The sequence below is a fragment of the Gastrolobium bilobum genome, unplaced genomic scaffold (genome assembly GCF_033153095.1).
Source record: "Gastrolobium bilobum isolate Gb01-03AN ecotype WA unplaced genomic scaffold, APGP_CSIRO_Gbil_v1 utg2704, whole genome shotgun sequence".
Lineage (NCBI taxonomy): Eukaryota > Viridiplantae > Streptophyta > Magnoliopsida > Fabales > Fabaceae > Gastrolobium > Gastrolobium bilobum.
Genome location: NW_026896022.1, coordinates 1 through 24,739, shown reverse-complemented (window position 1 = coordinate 24,739; position 24,739 = coordinate 1). Strand labels below are relative to the sequence as shown.

Genomic DNA, 24,739 nt, shown 5'->3' with positions numbered 1-24,739 from the left:
GAAAGATACAACTTAGTATTTTTTATTTAAAATTTAAATTTAGAAAAATATCAACTTTCTCTTCTATAATTTTTATTGTTTTTGTCTTTCTCTTATTTAAAATGACATAACACTGTATTTTTTAAAAGATTAAACACAAACCCTTAAAAATTAGATACAAATTTTGTCGTGTCCAATACTTTGCTTTTAAACAAATCAAACCGATCATCTAAAAGTTATTATGCCGGTTTTGTGGAACAATTACAATTTACAAATAATTGTTCATGGATGGATTGTTGTGAGACCAAAAAATTGGGCTAAGTATCAATCCTAAACACGTTGAAAGATTATTTAATCCCCGTGGCCCTATCTTATAATTATTATTATACATGGTGTGATGACAAGAATGTATAAAAGTGTTAGTTTTATGAATTTAGCTCTTCTAAAGACAGGGGTACACTTTAGAGAGTAAAATGCAAAATTATAACCATTAATTATAAAACCAAATGATTGTATATAATTTGTTATATATGCATATGTGTTTTATAATCTTAACCGTAAATTCTTTAATCAAATTATATTCTCCACTCTTGAAGAATCAAATTAGACTACCAAAAAAAGAAAAGAATCAAATTATAACTTGATGGTTCGAACTACAATGGAAATTGACACATATTTTATGAATATTTTTTTAATCATTTTTTAATTTATATTGAATATGAGACTAATTCTAATCAAGAATATTGAGGTCACCGAAAAGAAATCTTCAAAATTGAATTTAAAAGTAAGAAAACCATACAAATAAGAAAAAATACTTAAAATTTTAAAAAAGAAAACAAATAAAAATCTTAATAATCAAAGCTTAAAATGTGTATAATTGTACAACATATTACACACACTCAAACTCATATATACATTCAAGTGACTGAAATGATTAAAAGAATACTTTTTTTTCCCACAGCGTAGATACGATACGCCAGATAACAAATATAAAAAACAATATCAATATTTCTTTTTGATATATTGACGTTAATTATCTTTTTGAGGCAAATATTTTCAAAAGTTTCAATTCTTTAAATCAGTTACATGACTAATTTTAAAGGGACAGATTATATTTACAAACTTTTTTTGTTTACTAACTACGATACGAGTGTACGACCGATCGTACTTAGTGTAATTTGCAAAAAAAAGTTGTAACCAGATCTTATCCCAATTTTAAATTAGAATTTAGTCACAATTAAAACTCTTCATCTTTACGAAAAATATATTTGATGAAAATTAAACTTAAATTCTCCTCCCACGTACTCAAAATGTGTTGTCAATTAAGTTACACTCAATTCCGTCGATATAAATATTTGAAGATAGGAAACAATAAATTTTGTTCTAATTTATTGCCGTTTTATTCTAACCGCTTTACTTTCTTTTAATTAAGTAAATATTATTTGTTTATCCATAATTGACCAGTACAAGTGTTTTTTTTTGTTATGCCACCAGCTTCTAATAAGCCCCACCTAGATAGATACGAACAAAACATTTTACATTGTTGAAAATGACAGGTAACCGCTTTTGTGGGTCACTCAACACGATCATCATCATCAAATTCAATCCTCAATAAAAAAATAAGAATAAAAATAAAAAATGGAATGGAATGGAAACCAAATATATGAAACAGAAATACCCAGAAAAAAGAAAATCTCAATATTATGGGAAAGCTAATAACCACTTCTAAACCACTCATCCTCCAATCAAAGCTCCTCTGTTTTTCTCTGCTCTATCTCTTCACTACTCTTTTCCTTGCTCTTTACGCCATTTTATCTCAATCCAAATGCCTCTTCAGATCATCCCCTTTGGATCCCATTCAGAATTCTCTTTTCTCTTACCCTTCTTCCTATGGAGAACACAAGTACGCTGTCTCAACCACCCGTTCTACATGCTCTTCCCCTGTTTACTTTTCAGGTAATTGCGCAAGTTTTTGTGCCACGATTTTTTATTTTTTATTTTTTTTGGTTTATGTGATCAAAGATAATCACTTTTTGTTAATGGGTTGTGGTTTTTGAATTCAGATTACTTGGATGTTGTGAAGGAGATCAAGAATTCCCTCAAGAACTCTTCAGCTTACTCAAGGGTTCTGGGGTATATGCAGGGGAATGCTGATAGTTTTGGTGGGAATCTCAGCACCCTTACGAGATTTTCATATTTTGATCATCAAAATGATAGCACAGAAGTTCCCTGTGGATTTCTGAAGAAGTTCCCAATCAGTGATTCTGGTCAGTTCTACATGAATTCACTTGTTATGAGTGCGTGTGTCCCCAATTCAGATCTCAATTCACCCAAGAAATATTCAACCATCAAATTTCCATTGGTTATAAAATGCCACTGAGATTCATAGATATGGAAAAACATTGTTCCCGGAAATTATTTACATTGAGGAGGACATAATGCCAATGAAATCAACATCCATTTTTATATTTTTTTGTAGTTTGATTTTAGATAGTAACTTGCTTCTGTTATGTGCTTTGTGTGTTGATATAGATCGAATTGCCATGGAAAAGTGTGACAGTGTAGTTGTAGTTTCAGCAATGTTCAATGACCATGACAAAATCCGGCAACCGAAGGGCCTTGGGTCCAAAACACTGGAAGATGTGTGTTTCTTCATGTTCATAGATGATGTTACCCTCAAAGGTCTTGAACATCATGGATTGATTTCAATAAAATCCAGAGAATACAAGATAGGTGTATGGAAGATTGTGAAGGTTGCAAAAGAAGATTTGTATCAGAACCCAGCAATGAATGGGATTATACCAAAATATTTAGTCCATAGGCTATTCCCAAATTCCCAATTCAGCATTTGGGTTGATGCAAAGTTGCAATTGATGGTTGATCCGTTGTTGCTGATTCATTCACTTGTTATATCTGAGAATGTAGACATGGCTATATCAAAACACCCTTTTTATGTTCATACCATGGAAGAAGCAATGGCAACAGCAAGGTGGAAGAAATGGTGGGATGTCAACGCCCTGAAGATGCAAATGGAGACATACTGTGAAAATGGACTGCAACCATGGAGTCCCAGCAAGCAGCCCTATGCCTCAGGTAACTAGTCATTTTTTTAAAATGTTAATTTCTTGCGTGGAACCGTAGGCTTTCATTTGTTATGCAACACTGCAACGTTGTTTACTTAAATACTTTTAAGACATTTGGTCACTAAAGTCTAAACTTTAAGAATGAAGATATGAAACAATGCACCTTGAGAGTTGATTGAGATAGCTTATGCTTGAACAAATTAGTTGTCCGTCTATATTAGTTTAATACATTCCAATTTTACAAGTCATGTAAGTCTATTAGGTCATGTACTTAAGATAAGGTTTTATGCCACCACATATAGCTTTTGACTTTTGCAAGTATACTTTAAATTTATTAAGTTCAAATTGTAAGAGTACAATAAGGTTATTATTTTAAGGAACATGAAAAGTTTTGCTGCACCGATGTTGACAATAAATATAATATGGCTCGTAAACCCTGCAAAGTCTTCAATGGTGAAGGAACGTCCGAGGAAGGTTTCTCTCGTACGGGGTAGTTTATTTCTGCTGGCCTAGTTGTTCTCATCCCAGGTCTTAGCTGAGGATTTTGGAATCTATTCAAAGCTTTGTTGCCACCCCATTAGGTTTCTTTTTCATTATTAGGAATCAAGCGTAAGATTTCATATTGAAATAGGAAGAAAAGTTGCGTTAGATTTCAATAATCATCTCTTTACAAAAGTAGATCATCGAACCATGGTCCTTAAGTTGTAGTGCTACTCCTTCAAATGTGGCCCAAAAGCTTTGGATTCCATAATCTAAGGCACGGTAATTCCATTTTTTCTTTTTTCTTTTTCTGGGAACAATAGTAGCTCAGTTTTTAAAACATACTGGTGAGATTCACATGCGTACGTTATTCTTATCCCTACTTTTGTCCCTTCACTGAATCATCTTTTTTTCCACTTTGGCTCTCAGTGTGTTTGCTAGCCATTTATTGTTTTGCATCTGCTCTGTTTATGATCCCTAAGAATGAGTTTTTCAAGGCACATACAGAAAATGAGATAGAAAATCAACTCACCCACCCACCCAAAATTAATGGTGTCCACTTTTAATTGGTTTTGGCAGATGTGCCAGACAGTGCTCTCATATTGAGGAGGCATGGAGTGGAGAGTAACCTCTTCTCGTGTCTTATGTTCAATGAGTTGGAAGCATTTAACCCAAGAGACCAATTACCCTTTGCATTTGTTAGGGATCACATGAAGCCCAACCTCAAGCTGAACATGTTTGAGGTGGAAGTTTTTGAACAAGTGACAGTGGAATACAGGCACAATCTCAAGAGCAGTGATGGGACCATTGTCAAGAAAATGTCCAGTTCAGGAAGAACCAAAAGGGCACACCCAGATTTGTTATATGTGAATGGTAGCTGTTGCAGCAGGTGCCAGAAGTATCTGTCCACTATGTGGGGTGAATCCAATGATTGATAAAACCCCATAACCGCAGTAAAGAGTCAATAAATAAACAAAAATCATAGAAAGATAAAAAGAAACTAATAGCTGGATTTGTCTTTTAACAAAGTGCCAAGGATATTAACAATGCAAAAAGAAAATAGAAGAAAAACAATTCTTTTATTGATAGAGAAAAGCTGACAACCTGTCACAGGTTAGCAGACTTGTCCTTTGTATTTATTCGTTTCCAAATATTCTCTATCCTCAAATTTTTATTTTTTTTAATTATTAAATGGCCAAGGTTGTCTTTGTTGTAAAGTGTGAAGAGAATAATGGAAACGTTAGCAAAACGATTTGTTTTCTATATAAACTAATAAAGTGAGTTTGGTGCATATTCAAGGAATAAACAAACAAAGTAGCAAGGTACAAGCAGTTAAATTATAATGCAATTTTTCGTATAATTAGTTGTTTGATTTGTATTATTAGTTACTTGATGACTGATGTATAATATTGTAAATTTTGTGTTATTCATTTATTATTATGTATAAGTATTAACATAATAATACACAATTTATTATACAGAAAAATATTTCTGCAATTACTGCAGATAAGTTATCTGCATTTACTCTCAAAACGACGTCGTTTTGGGATTGAAAAATTTAAAAATTATAATTATAAAGATTAAAATAATCCTGAAATGAATTAAACTTATAAAAATACCATAATTTCCGCTCCAAAACGTGTATTGAGCTTACTGTAGATAATTTATCTGCAGTAACTACATAAAAAATGAACCCTTTATTATAATATCTTTTATGTTGTATATACATGTAATAAGGCTTGAAAAACAAAATTAAAAATAGAAGTTAATGGTTTTTTTCTCTCTCTTTTCCCATTATGGACAAAATTTGTCAACTAATTTAATGAGTAACAAAATTTTACACTTTTGGGTTGTCTTTTAATTAATTTAAGAGCATAAGCAACTGAGATTTGAGGAAAACAAAACAAAATTTTAACTTAAGTCTGGGTTAAAATAATTGAAAGTAATTAATAATTTAAGTGCTTTTAAAAAATATAAAAAACTATTAAATAACATTAAAATCACGTATCTTAAAGATGATGAGATTATAGTAAAAAGTTACCGTATTATAAAAAATAAAGGCTTTATTTTATTTTATTATATAAGGGATACATGACTCCCTGATCCCTAGAAAGCTTAGAAAGAGAAAAGTCTGAAAAATCTTAAATTAAGGGACACTTTGCTCTTTTCCTACGTTCTACAACATCTAGATGGGAGAAAAAAAACGTTAAAGAAAAGTAATGAAAAACTTTTGTGAAAAATTTGAGTTTCTTGTGTATACGTTATTTTATATTAAAAATTCGGACAGATATGTTATACATAAAATGTATTTAAAATGATGTACTAAAAAAAAGTATTTAAAATGATTTTCGGTGTCCCTGCCTATAATTGTTCTTACATTACAGCTCATCAAAGCTTTGGCAAAGGTATCAAAATGCAACATCACTACCATAATGTATAGTATTCGATTTGATCACTTTATTGAATAAAATTTGGTTCCGGCAAAGGTATCCACTACAGGACCACTTTTTTTTATATCTAGCAAACTACTGAACATTAAATCATTCTGATAAAGCATTATATGAAATGAAAAAGTAGCCGGACCTAATAATTCATAAACAACCATAAATAATTATTCAAAGAATAAAAATATGATAAAGTGTGTGTCATTTTAAAGAATATAAAATTATGTCATTTTAAAATAGAGAAAGAGACAGATAAATGAGGAGAAAGAGTTGACAAAAAATAAATAAAGTGTGGATCTCACCTCTTTGTGAGAGTGAAAAGATATAAGTTGTGTCATTTAAAAGAATAAATATTTTTTCCATAAAAATATCATTGAATATTTACAAAGGCATGGATGATTGTTTGGGGGCAGCAACGTGGAAACTCATGCCCAATATAAAATTCCAAAAGAAACTAACTAACCTATGCTTGAATCCATTTGATTACTAACTACTGCATCATGATCATATCATAATTAATGAATGGTGTCACAAAAATCATGACAAAAGTTCACCGGTTTTTCATCAGTAAAATGTGATGTGATTTTGACTGACGTAAAGAGTCATTGGCCCCACAACAAAAACACCTTAAAATATTCTAATTCTAGATTTCTAGTTTCACTAACATCTCTCATCTCTTTGAACCTTAATTAAAATTTAAGACATCTTGTTCTGTTCGTGTTCCATTGATCCACAGGAACAAAAAAAAAAAATGACAACAGAACAAATAGAACAACACATGAACGATGCTGAGATCTACGTAGGGGAAGAAGTGTGCAAGCAGAAGACGCTGCTCCTCTTGGACGAGATTCTCCTTCCGAGAGGGTTGCTCCCATTGGAAGACATCATCGAAATGGGTTACAACCGAATCACCGGCTTCGTGTGGCTGAAACAGAGGCAAAAGAAGGTGCACCGGTTCGACGCCATTGGCCGCACCGTGTCGTACGAGACGGTTGTGACGGCGTTCGTTGACGAGCACCGAATGCGAAGGGTGACCGGTGTGAAGACGAAGGAGCTATTCATATGGGTCACCATCTCTGAAATCTTCGTCGACGATCCTTCTTCAGGTAAGATATCCTTCGCCAACTCCACTGGGATTTCTAGGTCCTTTCCTCTCTCAGCCTTCGATCTACAAGAGGAACACCATAACAACATGCACTTGCAGTTGCAATAGCAACAAAAAGGTGAACTAAAAGAAATATTGTTCTTGTTAGTTTTTTTTTTTTTTTTTAATTTATTTTCTTCTTAGGTTAGTTTGAGTTATCTGCCTGGTTCAGAAGTTGCAAGTATTGTTATTATATATCTATACAATGAATCCAATCCTTTTCTCTTTTTAAGTTCTCCAACAATTATTCCAATAATTACATATCCGATTTGATCTATGGAGGAATACGCAAGCATATGTTTCATGTTTGTTTGGATAATAGCAATGAGATTCCCCAATATCATGTTAAGAATAGCTGGAATTTTCAGAAGAAGATGTCATTCGTTTGATGAAAAATAAAAAAGAATATCGAAAATTCGAGTGGTTCATAAATATTGTATTTAGAAAATCTTGTGAGATGGGTCCAAAAATTCAAAATTCACATTAATTTAGTCATGGGTTTATAGAACTTTCTAAGTTTTTTTCACACATGATGAACAATAAGAATGAAGGGTGACTTCTTTTTCCTTAGAAGTATGAATGTAATCTAAAACAAAGGTTCAATAAATTTAAGAAGGTCATATCTAGGGGTGTAAATAGAGTGTAAATCAGTCAGATTTTGATCTTCATGGCCTAAGCTTACAGTAGGCCATCCTGACCCATTTAAACCCCTAGGGATATTGTCCCTCCAATCCCTCTCGTGCTCAACTCAACAGATTTTTATGTACAATTAGTTGTCTCCTCCGATTGCTAGGTGAAAATTACTTTCTAAGAATGACTTTTAAAAGTGAGTATTAATATTGCTATGTGTTAGATTAAAAAGTTATGGATAGTTAACAAGTGATACGGTTATTCATGTTCAAAGAGCTACTTGGTCTTCCGAACTTGTTGAAATAACTTTCTTTCCGGTTATTGTGGAAACTGTGCTGCTAACATGAATTGTTTGTTACTTACCTGCTTTGCCTTGAAGGTCGGGTACGTGGGGGTGGGTTCCATAACCTAACCATTTGCAAGAATTTCATGACATCAGACACATACTTGTAATGTAAGCCTCTGTTTCAGGGACAATCATTATACGTACCACACCCACTTCCAATGAAACGTTTCAACATTTCCCTCTACAAGGTTCACTCGGTTTAACTGCTGAACATGAATGAAATAATTGAAAATCTGTAACAGCTTTGCCAATAACAGAAAAGGCATAAATTGTTGTTCATTGGGGCTTGATAAATGTCTTGATTGTGATCCAAATATTGCAACTTGTCAATTAAACGTGTTTTATTTTAAAAAATGTAAGATAGTTAAATATTTTTTTATGTTAAAATATTTTAGAATATAAAATTAAAGTAATTAAGTTGATTTAATTAAGTTTAACCAGATTAAAAAATGAAAAAAAAATTAATACTCAAATTGAATATGATCAAGTAACATACTTGGGCTAACCACAAAATTGAAAAGAGAAAGGGGTGTATTGGATTCAGATTTCAAAGGATTTTAATGGATTATTTTTGGACAAAAAAATTCGTTGGTATTCGATTAGGATTTTAATGGATTGAAAAAAGTCACATGATATTCGATTAGGATTTTAAAAGATTATTTTAGAATCCGTCTGAATCCGTTGGTATTCAATCAGGGTTTTAAACAATGGAATCACAATATCGTGGTATTCAAAAATTCGACGATTTTAATGGATTTTCTATTGGTGTGAATTTTGTGAGACTTTTTAGTGAAAAATATAAATAGGATGCCTCTCTCACAATCTCACCCTAACCCCTAGGATTTCTTGAGATTCTTCTATTGCAGTGTTTTCTTCTTTCTTTGCAGGTTGACTACTCGAAATCGGGTTCCGCCATGGGAGCTTCATCAAAACTAAAAAAAAGGGCATATTTTTGAGCGATTTTCATCACAAAACAACCTAGAAAGAACAAACCAACGAGATTTTAATATAATCTATCTCAAAAATAACATATTTTTGAGCCATTTTTGAGAAATTTTGGAAGTTTAAGAAGTTATTTTTCAAGCTATGGGTCGCGATTTTTCTTGGCACAAAAACGTGTGATTTTTGTATTAAAAATAATATAAAACAGTGAAAAAATGATAGGGGAACTAAAACCCTCAAATCAATTTTCAATTTACATCAACGAAAGAATATCAATTTAAAGAAAGATTGAAACTTTCATAATATGAACCCTATATTTTGTAACAATACATTCATAAACGAAATTCCTTCACTATATGAAATGATTTCAAACAATTTTTGTGTCAATATATAACTAAAAACTTGTTTCTCAAAAGCCCCAAAGCAATTTAAGGTTTCAATGTATCGATTGAAAATTTTTTGAGAAATTTTCTAAACTTTCATGTAATTAAACCCAAAATTTCAAATTCGAAATTTTCTTAGAATATTCAATGAAAATATGCATATGATATAGGGAAATAATCCGTTAACAAACTTTTTTGACAAATTTTTACAAATTACACTATTTTCTCCCAGAAGAACACAGTGAAATTAATGTTCTCCCGGGAGAATATAGTGTAGTTTGTAAACAAAAAAGTGTGCAAGCAGAAGACGCTGCTCCTCTTGGACGAGATTCTCCTTCCGAGAGGGTTGCTCCCATTGGAAGACATCATCGAAATGGGTTACAACCGAACCACCGGCTTCGTGTGGCTGAAACAGAGGCACAATAAGAAGGTGCACCGGTTCGACGCCATTGGCCGCACCGTGTCGTACGAGACGGTTGTGACGACGTTCGTTGACGAGCACCGAATGCGAAGCGTGACCGGTGTGAAGACGAAGGAGCTATTCATATGGGTCACCATCTTTGAAATCTTCGTCGACGATCCTTCTTCAAGTAAGATATCCTTCGCCAACTCCACTGGAATTTCTAGGTCCTTTCCTCTCTTAGCCTTCGATCTACAAGAGGAACACCATAACAACAACAACAATAACAACATGCACTTGCACTTGCAATAGCAACAAAAAGGTGAACTGAAAGAAATATTGTTCTTGTTAGTTTTTTTTTTTTTTATATAATTTATTTCCTTCTTAGGTTAGTTTGAGTTATCTGCCTGTGGTCCAGAAGTTGCCAGTTTGATTGATGTAACCGGATTATTATTATATATCTATACAATGGATCCAATCCTTTTCTCTCTTAAGTTGTTCTTAATTGTATTTAGAAAATCTTGTGAGATGGGTCCAGAAATTCAAAATTGAGGTTTATAGAACTTTCTAAGTTTTTTTCACACATGAAGAATAAAAAGAATGAAGGGTGACTTCTTTTTCTTTTGAAGTATGAATGTAATCTAAAACAAATGTTCAATGACTTTAACAGGGTCATGTTGTCCCTCCAATCCCTCTCCCGCTCAACTCAACAGATTTTTGTGGACAATTAGTTGTCTATACTCTAATTGCTAGGTGAAAATTACTTTCTAAGAATGACTTTTAAAAGTGACTAATAATATTGCTGTGTGTTAGATTAAAAAGTTATGGATAGTTAACAAGTGATACGGTTATTCATGTTCAAAGAGCTACTTGTTCTTCTGAGCTTGTTGAAATAACTTTCTTTCCGATTATTGTGGACACTGTACTGCTAACATGAATTGTTTGTTACTTAACTGCTTTGTATTTTTTGTACAGGAAAAAGTTTTTTTTGCCAAGAATTATTATTACCAAGAAATATTACTAGGAATATTGGCTCAAGTTTATTAATTTCATATTTAGTTGATTGTTAAATATTATTAAAAATTTCAATTCCTAACATTCGGGATTCTAAGAATACCACCTGCTCGTGATATTTTTGGAAATCATTTTGTTATACAATTTGTTCACAAATCATAATCCCAAAAAAAATCAAATTCCTAAAAAAAATTTAAAAACCTTCTACCAAATATGAATAAATAGAATTTTCAATACTAGTTTCCCGGGAATACAAAAAAAAATCCATGTAACAAACGCCCTTAAAGATCGGGTGGGGGGGTGGGTTCCATAACCTAACCATTTGCAAGAATTTCACGACATCAGACACTGTTATGCTCGTGCTTCTGTCCCCTTTCACATCATGTGGTTGGTTTCTGAGATCGGCCACCAGAAGGTCACGAACATGTCAAAACAGTGACAAACACACTTCTTTGTGCATCTTCTTGATCTTCTTTTATTACAATTTGGTAATACAAATAAAAAAAATACAAAAATTAAAATAAAAAATCAAGAAGGAAACCTAATCATATGAGATTAGCCTCCTTGTTACAACCCAAGAAAATACAAAGAAATTTCTACCATGGATTAAAGCCAAAATCATATAAAGAATATATATTTAATGAAAAGAATTATAACGATATTCATGCAAATGTTTAATAACAAATATAGAACCCTAGGTGCCATATTTCACGAAGCAAAACAAATTACATGAATAACATCGTAAAATAAAACTAGATCCACATCCAAAAACACAATCCGGCTCTGATACCAATTGTAAGAGCAATTGCATCTGCGGAAGCATTAAGACCATTGTGATTTGGATGTATAGGATCATCATAGTTTATTATTACCTCTTGTTAAAGCAAATATGAAATGATGCTCCACACTTCTTGAATCCTTTGCGTGACAGCTCGAACAGATATCTATTGTTCTGGCAGACCTTCCAAACTATCTCTCGAGGGGGGAAGGAAAGTGTGTGAGCACTATTCAGATCTGAGCTTACCTCTCAATCTCAAATGACCTAGGAGGCTGATGACTTAAGTGGTGGTTTTTATATGTGTTCCAAGAAACTCTAGCTCTAAGCTCATTGGGCTCTAGGCTTCTTGGACTCTTTTCATATTATTAGTCCATTTGAGCTTTAGTAAAAAAGCATAAACCCAACAGTCTATCCACAAAAATTTATTAACTCAATTCCATATTTCTCAGTGTGATATCTTATCATTGTTAAGTAACCATGATGTAGTTGGGATACAAAGATCACTTAACTCGGCTAACAATCAAGATGATTGTGCAGCACATGTGTTGTTAGGCAACTAGCTTGGCCAAGTTGTCAATCAATCGATGATGTTAACTTGTTGTAGCAGAATTGAATGCTCGCTTACCTATGTGCGCAACGAGTTTAATAGCCAAGACTTTTATTTTCGTTGCCAAATGGAATGGGTGGGCTCCACCATCGATGATGTTATGAAACAATATACGTTGAAGTTTCCCTCTGTCTAATTTATCTTGTTGATGATGGAAGGCAATACATTCTTTGACTAAACTTTTCTGCAGATCTTGTAAAGAGATAAAAATAATGATAGGAGTGCTTCAAAAGCCTTTGAAACAAGATGAGTAACCTAGGAAGCCCCCATTGGATGAAGATAGCACTAAAACGTGATATTCACTACAAACAAAATGCTGATTAGCCACATTTAAAAATGTGGCAACCATTGATAAAAAATGTGGCTAACATAATTTACCACATTTTGATTAAATGTGGCTAGAAGTGGTGTTGCAATAATTTAGCCACATTATTTTATTCACTTTGCCACATTTTAACTGAGTGTGGTAGCCTTTTTTTGGCCACATTTATTGTTAATTTAGCCACTTTATAAATGTGGTTAAACTATTTTGTTTGCCACAGTAGAAAAATGTGGCTAATTGTGCCTAAAACTTTCTTTAGCCACATTCATGTCCATGGCTTAATGTACGATTTTTTTTTTAAATTAAAATTATTATGAATTCGATAAATATTACAATAATAAAGAAAATAATGTTGAAAATAGCTCAAACACGATTTAGTGAACACATTAAAATATGAACCAAACACTAAATATTATATTCCATTATCATTGAAGAATACAAAGTCATCATGTTTCCAATTTATATAAGCTAATCAAGCTTTCTACCAATATCATAGTGGAAAAAAATCGCCAAATAAAACTAATAAAATGTTTACTTAAGGGACATCTATACAAAAAAATATCTTTTCAATTCCATAAAAAAATATGGTAGTACAAATTTTCCTTATTATTCATTTATGACTTGTTCTTGTATGCCATCCTAGTCCTTTGAAATTGCATCTACCAGATCACACCTGCACAAATCAATTCCATATTATGTTAATATACTATTAATGAGCTATTATGATAACCAACCTCAAAACACCAAGGTACAAAATCCTAAGGTCAGTCTCTACGCTTAGCTAGTGAACACAATCAAGGTCATTCATGTCCAATAATCAACCAAGAACTCAGGCAGACACTAGCCATAAAACAAATAAATCAAGTTTCATTTTTTATGTTATGTGATATCAATTAATGGGTTCATCAAAAAGCACAATAATTGTTTCTTCATTCCCACGCAATTCAAGAGAGCAGCTTTATCTGAATATTCATACTCTATAAGCTTAGATCACGGTTCATCTTAAAATCTGTACAAGAAGAAATTAGAAGATCCACCTGTTTTTTTCTTTATTTTATTTATTTTCAGAGCAAGAACCACCTAATAGAATAATAGAATACAAAAGGGGGAAGGAAAAAATGCCTTGGAAACGAAGTATAAAGAAGAAATAAACGAAAAACAAATGAACTCAATGAGTAGATATCATCTGATTCGTCCATAGTAAGGAGAACATAAGAGAAGAGAAGAAAGGAGGGGAATAAAATATTTAATAAAAAAAAAAACAATGAAATGAGAATTAAATTAAATGAACAGAGTGAAGAGATATGACAAAACAGTACTCAAACAATTTACCAACGACTACCCTTGCTTCTTCGTGGCTCGTCGTATACATGTTGAAGTTGGTTTCTTCAAATTACCTGATCCCATCCTTTCAGTGATATGGCTTCAGAATCTGCAGCAAACTAGCCCTCCACTCTGCATAGATACCATCAAATTTTGTCACCGCTTAGTTGCGCATCATGGGAATGAGAGGCCCAAAACCTTCACAATTTATTAAAGGAATCGATCAAAACTTTGATAACGTGATAGAAATCTTATTGTTACTTCTACAATAATTACTGCCTATCTATACGGTAACTCACTTATTATGGGTAAGAGGTCCTCTTTTTCCCTACCTTTACTAATAGTGAGGATGCTGAAGCTTGTCTTCATACGTATTGTAGTGTATATTACTATAAGGCCAATGAAATACATTAAGAAAAAAAAATATTGGAATCAAGTAATAAATAAAACAGGTTTTAATAGCATAATAAATTTATTAAAATAAGGACTACACCTAATTAAAGCAAAGTAGGACAATCACTTACATCATGATAGGTGGTTGTGTTGTTGGCACGTTCACCATGGTAACAAGAATCAACGGAATTGCTATATACCCTCGCGAAGCATAAGCCTGAAACAAAAAGAAGAAAAATAGAAACCAAGGACAGAAAGAAAATCCAAGAATATAATCAATTAAATCATATAGAAGTGCAATACATAATAACAGAGGAGTGAAGCAGAGAAGATGCAATAGGAATCTCAAGTAATGGATGCAATTATTCTTTAAATTTGTATTTTATTATGAAGGAAAACAACTGCAACACTGTTATACCAGTGTGGTGCCCTGTGAATCTTCTAGCTAGTGGCACAAAAACTCGGTCATAGATTGGAACAGCGAAAAGAATTGTGATTCCAACAAGGCCTTGAAGTGATACTGGAGGGATTCGAAAGTGTGGTCCTATGGAACGGATCAATGTTCTACCTTGCTTAGTGAAATATGTGTGTACTTGAGCTTGGACAACAGTGAACATCAAACAGCTTAGCCATATTGGGATTATAGCTTTGCTTCTTCAACTTGCATCATTGTACATAGCCTCCAAGGATCTCTGATTTTTCTTGAGGCATCAATGATAGTTGCCTTGTCCAGAAATCTATTAGAATTTTTTATATTTTTTTTATTGTCAGAAGAATTTCCCTTTAGTAATAATGTGGTAATAAAAAGTGCATCTGAAGCAACAAAAACACAGAAAATGTCTAGACCCATGATAAATTGTTGGAATCAACTCCAACCATACCCAATCTATGTGGCCCATATTCTTTTGTATTTAAATTCTTTTACCTAATTTTCATTTCGTCACATTGAAACTAATAAAGTGACTTAAGCATATGTTTCGTCATTACCCATCCACTATTCAGGAAACTTCCAACCATTATAAATCATACATGTTACCAATTTATAGCAATTAATTTAATTTGTAATTAAATTTAAAATAAAATTCCCTAATTTGTTTTACTGCATAACCCTCCTCATATCAAAAGACGATAGTTAGCAAGATGGCAATTGAAATAAAAGATTAATATAAATGCACACCTGCAACTCATTTGCATAAGAAACGTAATTGAAAGGAAGAATGGAATCATCAGCCAGGTGAAGGGCAAGAAGCCCCCAAACTCCAGTAACTAATACAACAAAGAACAGAAAAGATACATCTTATGACTGCACACATGGATTAACAATTTACTCAAAGAAAACCATTTTAAAAGCACACTAAGTGAGTAAACGAGAAATCTAACCAGCAACATGGTGCAGAAAGAATGGATCTCCATACTTTGTCATCCAGTTATAGGAGTCAAAAGTTGTGTGATAGACAGGAAAATCGGGAAAGTTGAAAGAGACTATTACATCACAAATTATTTAATATCCAAGCCTATGTATGTATAATAGATTATAGACAGGACATATCAAAAGCATATTGTGCTAGAAACATTTAATTTCACATCATTAAACAATATATGCCAACAACCTAAGGACTGGGGAATGATCATTATATTTATCGCTTCCCTTGCTTAATATTTTGACTATGTAATCTTCCCTTGTTTTAGGTAGCTGAATACAAAATTGTGCCTTTTTAAATTGAAACTCACCCATATTCTTTCGTAAAGAACAGTGACGTTTTACAATACGACTATAGTGTGAAGCAGATGCAAATCAAAGTAATTGGAATTTAAGGAAACATATTTGAATTGAGAATTAGGGAAAGAACCACTACTTAGGTTGAAGAGCACAAAATCAGAAGTGAAAAGAACAACTTACTACCTTCATCATCATCAATGCAGAGAGAATTTCAAACAATAACAAGGTTCAATGCAAAATCAAAGAATAAAGTGACAGAATCAAGTTAGGGTTTGTGGCGTAGGAGATTTTAAATTAAATTAGGTTTGATGCATAATCACGAACCTGAAAAAGATTGTGAGGAAAGTTCTTATCGAGAACAACAATGGCTTAACTGTAAGAGCTACCTCAACAAAATCACCACTTCATTCTCGCTCTAAACGATCTCACCACTGGTAAGGTGAGAGAGATAGTTAATCCGAAGAGGAAGAAGGTGAGAGTAGAAGAGAGTCAAGGGCTTGTAAGCTTTGGTGCGTTATATTGAGCCTTGTTCCTAAAACGAATGCAGAAATGCAAATTTGTTCTACCGAGATATTGAGGCGGGTTGCAACTTTTGCAAACAATGTAGCAAATTTGGGGTATTTTTGTAATTTTACCATCATCTCATTAAATGTGGTTAAACCAATGTGGTTAGGCGCCGTATTTTTGGTAGTGATTGTAGCATAAACTCCTAACAAGATACCGTCGGGGATGCTTGGGATTTCATGGTTGTAATAAGCCAGTAAGATGACATGGATCATACCCCTTCGATATTGAACCTGAGTCCCACAACCTTGGTAAGGCATGCATATTGTGGCAGTTGCTGGCATGTCAGACCATGGACATTTAACATGATAAGGCTAGATAAATAAGACTGTCTAGCTGTTGAAGCCAGCTACATCAATGTTGGCACTTGAGATTTGTCCATATCATATGATTTGTGCAAGTACCCTGTTTCTTTCGATGTTTGAATTTGTTCATATAAGCCAAGGTAACCACTTCACGTTCTTGGTTGGTGTGATGATTCGATGCCGCTCTTGAGCAATGTTCTCAAGGACGCGGGCTTAATAATGCCAAAACACCATGTGAGCCGGAGCTAGTCAACAAAACTAGGCTCATATAATCACCATTCTGATCTCATTAAGCTTATGCGCTGCGACTTTGAACTCATTCCTTGAAGATTAGGACAATAAGACTGAAGTTCGTAACATTTCACTGTCCTCCTACTTTCTTAAGCACTGTGAATTTGGTAGGTTCTCTTTCTTGCCTTCTTGGGAAATTATAAGTGGAAGGCGACGAAGGTGTGGGTCGGCCTTTTCCAAATTGAGTTGCTTCTGCCGATTATTAAACCCTTCAATGACACTCCAGTGCTTATCAGAATCGGGGAAGTTAACCCGATTGAGGATTCAGTTGCAGCCGTACGCAAAGGAGAAGTGATGGATTGGTCGACGAACGCCTATCGTAGGTAGGTTCGGAAGCTATTAGATATTAGGTATAAAGGTAGTTTAGTATTTCAACGATATTCTAGATCTCTCTCTTTTCTGTTAGGCTCTTCTATATAAGAGCTCACATATTGTACAAATGAATTACCCAATCAATGAAATCAACATTTTACATTTTCTCTCTTTTACTTTCTAATATGGTATCAGAGCATTTTTATCCTATATGAATGGAGATTCCGCTGCAATTACTATTTTTTTCTCTCTTTGTTTCCTTTCTTTCGGATCTGATCCCGATCTGGGAATTTTATTTTTATCATCAGAGCTACTCTTTCTCCTTTATTTTTCTATGTCCATTTTATTTTTTTTCTTCATCGATCTTCCTCTCCGTTTTCAGGCATGTTTTAGTTCCAGATCTGCATTCTGAAGTATCATCAGTTTTTCTTTTTCCAGATTGAATCGCTATTTGTGTTCTCCTTCCTCTCCTTGACTCCTTCACTCTTTTTTTTAGGAGTTTATGTCTATCATCAGATTTTCTGTTCCGCTGCTGTCATTGTGTGTTTTTCATTTTTCTTTCACTGTTTTTCTTAACTAATTTTCTTTATGTCACTGTTCCGATCATCTTCTCTGGTGACCTTTCCAGATCTGTCATAGTATTTTTCAGGTATGTCGAGTTTTCGTCCAGATCTGTCTTTTTTGGTTTGGACATGTTTTTCTTCCAGATTTGAGTATTATCAGTCTCAACCCGATCTACGCTCTCCTTCCTCTCCATTTTTTTTAAGAGTTCGTGTCTGGTGTGTCTCGGGCTTCTCGTCATTCAACGACTGTTTGGGCATACCTTCGTCATTTTATTTTATTTTTTTATTTTGGTCATTCAACTACTGTTTCTCGATTCTGGTTTGTTTGTTTTTTTATTTGGTTTTACTTGGTTTATTTGGTTTTACTTTTATATTTCTAGCTTGTATTTGGCCACTTAGATTTTATTCCCACATATATTTGTAGTGTTATTCAAGTCTGATTTGGCTTGTATTTGGTTTATTTCTGCCATTGTTTTGGCTTCCTATTCAGGGTGAGCATTGATCATGTTGCTGCAGTTCATTTCAGAACAGTTGATTTTGCTGATGTTCATCCTGGAAGTTCATATTAGGTTGCTGATGTCCATCCCAGCCCTTCCTTCCTTTGTTGGTGTCCATTCCAGCACGTTATAGCTGATGTCCATTCCAGCACTGTTTCTTTACTAGCTGATGATCATGTTATTTGGTTATTATGTTTTCTTGATTTTTCTTGTTCAAGATAGAAGTTCTCTTTGTTCACTCTCCATCTTGAGGGGGAGTATTAGATATTAGATATAAGGGTAGTTTAGTATTTCAATGATATTCTAGATCTCTCTCTTTTCTGTTATGCTCTTCTATATAAGAGCTCACATATTGTACAAATAAATTACCTAATCAATGAAATCAACATTTTACATTTTCTCTCTTTTACCTTCTAATAGAAGCTGTGGGGCTTATCGTTCACCTGCAGAACACTGTGATTGAACTTGCTCCTTCATTTTTTAAATTGACTCCTTCACACCGTGCGTATCTTGGGACGAGAGTTATATGCGTTCGTTAGTTTAGTGGCTTCTTGAGCTACTTGCGCTCACCATGATTGGATGGGAATCAAAGTTTATCATTCCCATAAATGGTAGCAATGTTTGATCCCAAAGAATCGGAATGTCCAACATAAGGTTGGTATTTTGTATCTTGGATTAGTACCAAGTGAGAGTTTATAGAAGCGACACCGCAAGGGATAATGGATCATTGTGCACAATAATACATGCATATATAACCGAAAGCGTGAGGTGTGTACAAAATGATAGGCAAGAGCATGGGATTCAGAGTATGTACATGAGAGGCTTAACCCTTTGTTTATTAATGGGTTACCTATCTGTAAGTGTAGAATTCTGATAGGAGTGTGAATTTTGGCGTATATGATAAGTAGTTTATCCTTTGGTGATAGGATAATGAGATTTTCCTTATCTCTTTAGTCTCTCAGTTGCTATTATATTGTTGAGATATAGGCTTATAGAATGGGTCCATAACATATACACAGTTAGAAGCTCTTAGAAAGAGCTCTTTTAAAGATGTATTTAACTTTTTTTTTACAAGAGTAGATGTATTTAACTTATTTTGGAGTCCTCATATTTATTTTTCAATTATGACCTTATTCTGAATTTATATTTACAAATTTTATCCTTTATCCTAATAACAAAATATTCATTCTCCTACCCTCCAAAAAAATGTCACTGAAAAAGAGTAATCATGTGTGTTAATGTGATTTGATGCGTTCAAATATTTTTGAGTATGTCTTTTTAGATGAAACTCACTTTTAATAAAAAAATAATATTCATTCTTGGATCTATTTTTTCATTTGAAATCTTTATCTTTAAAATATTTGACATTTGTTTCTTATTATATTTGTGTTTACTAAATAATATAGGTTTTTTAATATCATTTATGATAATTTTAATTAGAAACAGAGCTTATGAAATTTTTCTTTCGCAAAATAACTTATTTTTAATTTGACCTTTAATGTAACTTTCAAGTTAAAATTTTTAAATAATCACCAAACAATTTGTAGCTTTATTTTTTTAAGCCCTTTCTTTTTAACTTTTGCTTAAAAAAAGCACTAAACATACTCTTAAGGTGATCATTGTGTGTTCATCAAGGGGTATGGTAGTGATGATTTCATCATATTTTTTTCTATATGTTAAAGATATGATAATAATCAGGAAAGATTTAAAGAAAAATGTTGCTCTTAAGAGAGCATTGAGCAATTCTTCCGCTATGAAAGATCTAGACTCGATAAAGTAGATAATAAGGATGAATTTTTTTTGAGATTTCTCTAAGAAGTTGCTATAGCTATCCCTTAAAAAAAATATAAAAAAAATTTCTCAAGAAGTTTAATATGCACAAGGCTAAACTAATAAACACTTAACTTGAGGGACATTTTAAATTATTAAAAAGCAAAGTTCAACAAGTGATGAAGAGAAATTGAAAAGGTTCAACAAGTGAGGAAGAGAAATTGAAGAATAAATAATATTATTGTAATGCTTGACAACTTGCAAGCATCAATTACTGTCCCCACAAACAAACACGATACTTTTCAACGTGTTTTGTTCTCACTTGCATACTTCCTAGAAAAACTTCTTAGGAGGCTACCCATCCTAGAATTGCTCCAAGTTAAGCATGCTTAACTATGAAATTCTTCTGTTCCAGGCTACCGAAAAATATATGCATCTTGTTAGTATAAGTAGTACCAATTAATTCTTACGTTATCCCCAACTGTATCGTCCCATACTAGCATAGTGTCATGTTACAAGTGTCATGTTCATTTGTGGTTCGCAGCCTCATGCATGTAATGATCTGCACTAGGCTCGACATTGCCTTTGTCTCTGGTCTTGGAAGCTCGTTTTAGGCAAACCTTGGAAAAGAATATTAGCTCGCTTTGTGTTGGGAAAGGAAAACTCGAGTTCGAAGCATACACGGATGTGAACCTAGTTTAGGCGGTGACACTGACTAAAAAAATTCTACGCTATGATACTTTATTACTTTTGTAGGGGGAGTTGTATCTGTCAGGCGGGTCCAGGAGGAGCCCGTGGCGAGGAAGCACCACCAATAGGCTAAGGCTAGACATCATACTATGTGGATCCGACACCATATCTCAACCCAAAACCTTAAGGCATTGGGTTCTGTTAAACCATAGGTCAAGAAGACTATGTTTGTGAAGTTTTGATGATAACAAAGCAACAATAAGTACCAACATAGCTCAACATGAAAGCTCTTAATGAAAGGCATGACAACAAGTTCTAAATGTTACAAGAAGCCTATAAGAAAGTGCAAAACATGAAGAGAAGACTCAAATATGCAAAGTCAAAGCTCAAGTTAAAGATTTAAAGCTAAAAGGAGTACTAGAAGACTCAAACTATGAAGATCAATGGAGACTCAAGCACTTACTGGTTATATAGTACATTAAGAGTCTTAGATTTTGTTATGATTGAGTTTATTGAGTTTTTAACTTGAAAGAGCAAAAATAAACCAAAAACTTATATAGGTGACACATATTCACTTTGATCAAGCATACAATGTTCACACACCTCAAGAGTTGTTATGCAAGTGTGAAACATGATCATACATATATTAGAAGTCATTTAGAATCATTTAGAAGTCACTGGAAATCATAAAGATGCATTAAATTTCAAAAAACCAGTTGAAAATTGATTTATGCATAAAAGTAATCGAATACTTTTTGCAAAGTAATTGAATATTTTTCTGGGCAGAAACGTAATTGAATACTTGATGAACAGTATCCGGATACTTTCTGGGTTTGAAGAAGTATTTGAATACTCCCCGAAAAGTAATCGAATACTTTCTGTTATTAGTGACTTAAACTCGAAGAAATTCAAATTTTTTGACGCCCAACAGCTATAAACGACTAATAACTCATTGGGCACCTATAAATACACATCTTTAGAGTTCTGAACACAAGAATTAACATTGAAACACTCAGAATCAAGAAATCTCAGAATTGAACACATATTGGCTTGCTTTTGCACATCCTTGAGAAAAATCTCAATTACTCTCTCATATCTGAATCTTTTTCAGTTCTTTCTTTTTTGTTTGAACGTAGAGATAACTCTACATCTGATGAGCAAGAATGAATTGTTGTAATTGTTGGAAAGACAATTGGAGTGACCTTAAAGGCTTAGGTTAAGTGTGACCATAGACTTGTAAAATTCCAATTGCAAAAAGGTTTCTTCAAGCACCTGTTGGAAGCTTGATGATAGTGAAAACGATCAACCTCAGTCTGGACGTAGCTCTCAAGTGGTTTAGAGAGTGAACCCAGATAAATTCCGGTGTGGTTCTTCCTTACTCTATCTCTTTTGATTTCTATCAATTGAATTTCATTTTGATTCCTGATATATGTTATATTGAATCTGTTTTAAGGATTATAATCATTACTTTTTGTCGCAACCAGATCGCGACGTGACGGCAAAAGAAAATATGAATGTTTAAAAACAATGGAATCGCCACCAAGATTTATTTGGAAAAACATTGGAAAAATCCTTTTTGTTTGGAAACTGGTCTTTGGAATAGAAAATGGATTCGGGAGTCGATTACGAGTAGGGAAGGTGTTAGCACCCTACACCGTTCGTTTAAAAAACGATTACCTCATATTAATTGTGCAAATTATTGATAAAATTTTAAATATTTATTTCACCCCAAAGAATCAAACAAAATTGATTAAAGAAAAGAAAACTAATTTTTGAAAAATTTATTTTTGTGCTTGACGGGATGGGTCCCACTCCGACGTATCCCTCGGTACAATAGGGAACTCAAAGCTACGTCGTTCTATAGAAAATATTTGTGTGTTGATTGATTTTATTTTTAAAAGTAATTTTAAAGAAAATCATTGGAAAGTTTAGGCTTTGAAAATTTGTATTGATTTCAATAATTTTTATTTTTATCAGTATAAATTTTACAATAAATTTTGAATAATCACCAAGCCGTCACGGCTAAAATGATTCAAAAGAGTATTGGATTAACAAGCTGTCTCAACTCAGCTAATCCTTTTAAAAATATATTTGACATTATTATTTTTTATTTATAAATTTTATAATAAATTTTGAATCACCAAGTCGTCACGGTTAAAATAATTCAAAAGATTACAAGATTAACAAGCTGTCTCAACTCAGCTAATCCTTTTAAAAGATAAAATTCTTTTTTATTTATTATTATTATTATAACGTAAAAAGAAATGAATTGAGGAAATGGCTACGTTGCCACGTGAGTACACAGAGACAAAAACCAAATGACATAATGCTTGCCAATATATTATATTAAATTATTCCTATCCATAAGAAAAAAAAAGGATGGCAGCATTGTAATCTTAAAATATTAAAATATTGAAGTATGACAATGTTGCATCGTGAACACCTAGACCATAAACGTAAGTTTGCTAACATTTGCAATATTGAATTATTAAATTATTATACATTGAAATATGGCAACATTTGCATAGTGGATGTGCAGATTTCATAATAAATAACATGACTACATCTAGACGAGATATGCATCATCCAAAAGTGCACCTTGCATGTGATGTGATATTTTCTAACTTCATCATTTTAATCATGCCCTCAGTATTTTTCGATAGCATACAAATTGATTCAATACGATATTATGAAAACAATAAGAAAACACAAGACAAAACTCATGTATCGATATCAACATACCATCTTCAAATCACATATTGCAGTAATTAGAAAAGATAAAAATGAAACATGCACCCATAATACATACGATTTAGGTCAAGAAATGATACAGTATTATTAATGCGGTAAAACTAGTTTCTTGAAGATTTAAACTAAACTCCAAATATAAGCTTACAGCCACAAAAAAAGAAAACACAATATTCATCCATCACTATATGCACAGGCAGTAACAATACTTACAAGTCCTCAAGTACGTGAAGACAGCACGATGGAAACTACAAGGTGGTCTGTGAGTTTATGAGCGAAGAAGCAAAATGACAAACGATCTTCGAATAATGGCGTGCGGCGGCAGTGAAGCCTAGACAGTGGCGGACAGTGACAAAGGGTTTCAGTGATGATTGCTTATAATGGCCCTCCTTATTTGCGGTGATGGTGAGACCTGCAGCGGAGGTGCGATGGAGGTTATGAACCTTTGGTAGTTGTCTCTGATGATGTCGGTGGTTGGAGACTGTGTGAAGGTATCACTATGAAGACAAAATGATGGTGGGGTGTAGAAGGTGCCACGAGTCCTTCCTTCTTTCGGTCCATATATTCCCTCTTCCCCTCCAACTCTATTTTTTCATTTTTTTTTTTGTTGGTGAAGGAGACTGTGTGGTTAATGGTAGTTGAGGATGGAAAGAATGGGTAGGTCTCTTCCGCTCTTCCTTTTGTTTTTAGTTCTGGTTTTCTTCTCTCAAAACTTTTGGTCTGATCTCTTACCCAACAGAAAGGACTTGTCGTTATCCTTCTCTGCTTTTATGTGATGTTGCTTGCAGCTTTTTTTTGCTTTTTTTGAATAAAAAAAGAAGAAGTTAAATTGGAAATATAAAAAAAAGGGGACAAATGTTAGTGTTTACACTTTTATGTTTTAATTCGTTCTTGCATGAATTCTTGAAAAATGTGAGCATAAACATTGAAATTCTCTTATTTTCTCTTCAAATTTGATCCGCTGTATATTCTCTATGAATTGATGTTATAAGAATCATTTTAATTCTGTTT

The 24,739-nt window shown here is 33.2% G+C and overlaps 3 protein-coding genes across 4 annotated transcripts; all 3 read left to right on the top strand.

The window, feature by feature from the left end:
- Nucleotides 1–1,682: 1,682 nt before the first annotated feature.
- Nucleotides 1,683–4,824, top strand: LOC133297351 (alkaline ceramidase TOD1-like). The gene is made up of 4 exons (XM_061496474.1): nt 1,683–1,935; nt 2,043–2,246; nt 2,512–3,072; nt 4,122–4,824. The coding sequence occupies exons 1-4, from the start codon at nt 1,683–1,685 to the stop codon at nt 4,475–4,477; spliced, it is 1,374 nt and encodes a 457-aa protein (XP_061352458.1). The 3' UTR covers nt 4,478–4,824.
- Nucleotides 4,825–6,668: 1,844 nt separating this feature from the next.
- LOC133297353 (uncharacterized) lies at nt 6,669–9,096 on the top strand. 2 transcript variants are annotated; one of them, XM_061496477.1, is made up of 2 exons: nt 6,669–7,092; nt 8,994–9,096. In XM_061496477.1, the coding sequence occupies exons 1-2, from the start codon at nt 6,738–6,740 to the stop codon at nt 8,996–8,998; spliced, it is 360 nt and encodes a 119-aa protein (XP_061352461.1). In that variant the 5' UTR covers nt 6,669–6,737; the 3' UTR covers nt 8,999–9,096. The 2 variants fall into 2 exon arrangements, with proteins under 2 accessions (XP_061352461.1, XP_061352460.1); XM_061496476.1 differs by lacking the exon at nt 8,994–9,096 and adding an exon at nt 8,140–8,221.
- On the top strand, nt 9,021–10,143 carry LOC133297341 (uncharacterized). Its single transcript, XM_061496464.1, has 2 exons — nt 9,021–9,026; nt 9,736–10,143. Exons 1-2 carry the CDS (start codon nt 9,021–9,023, stop codon nt 10,141–10,143), a joined length of 414 nt encoding a protein of 137 aa, XP_061352448.1.
- The last annotated feature ends 14,596 nt before the right edge of the window (nt 10,144–24,739 follow it).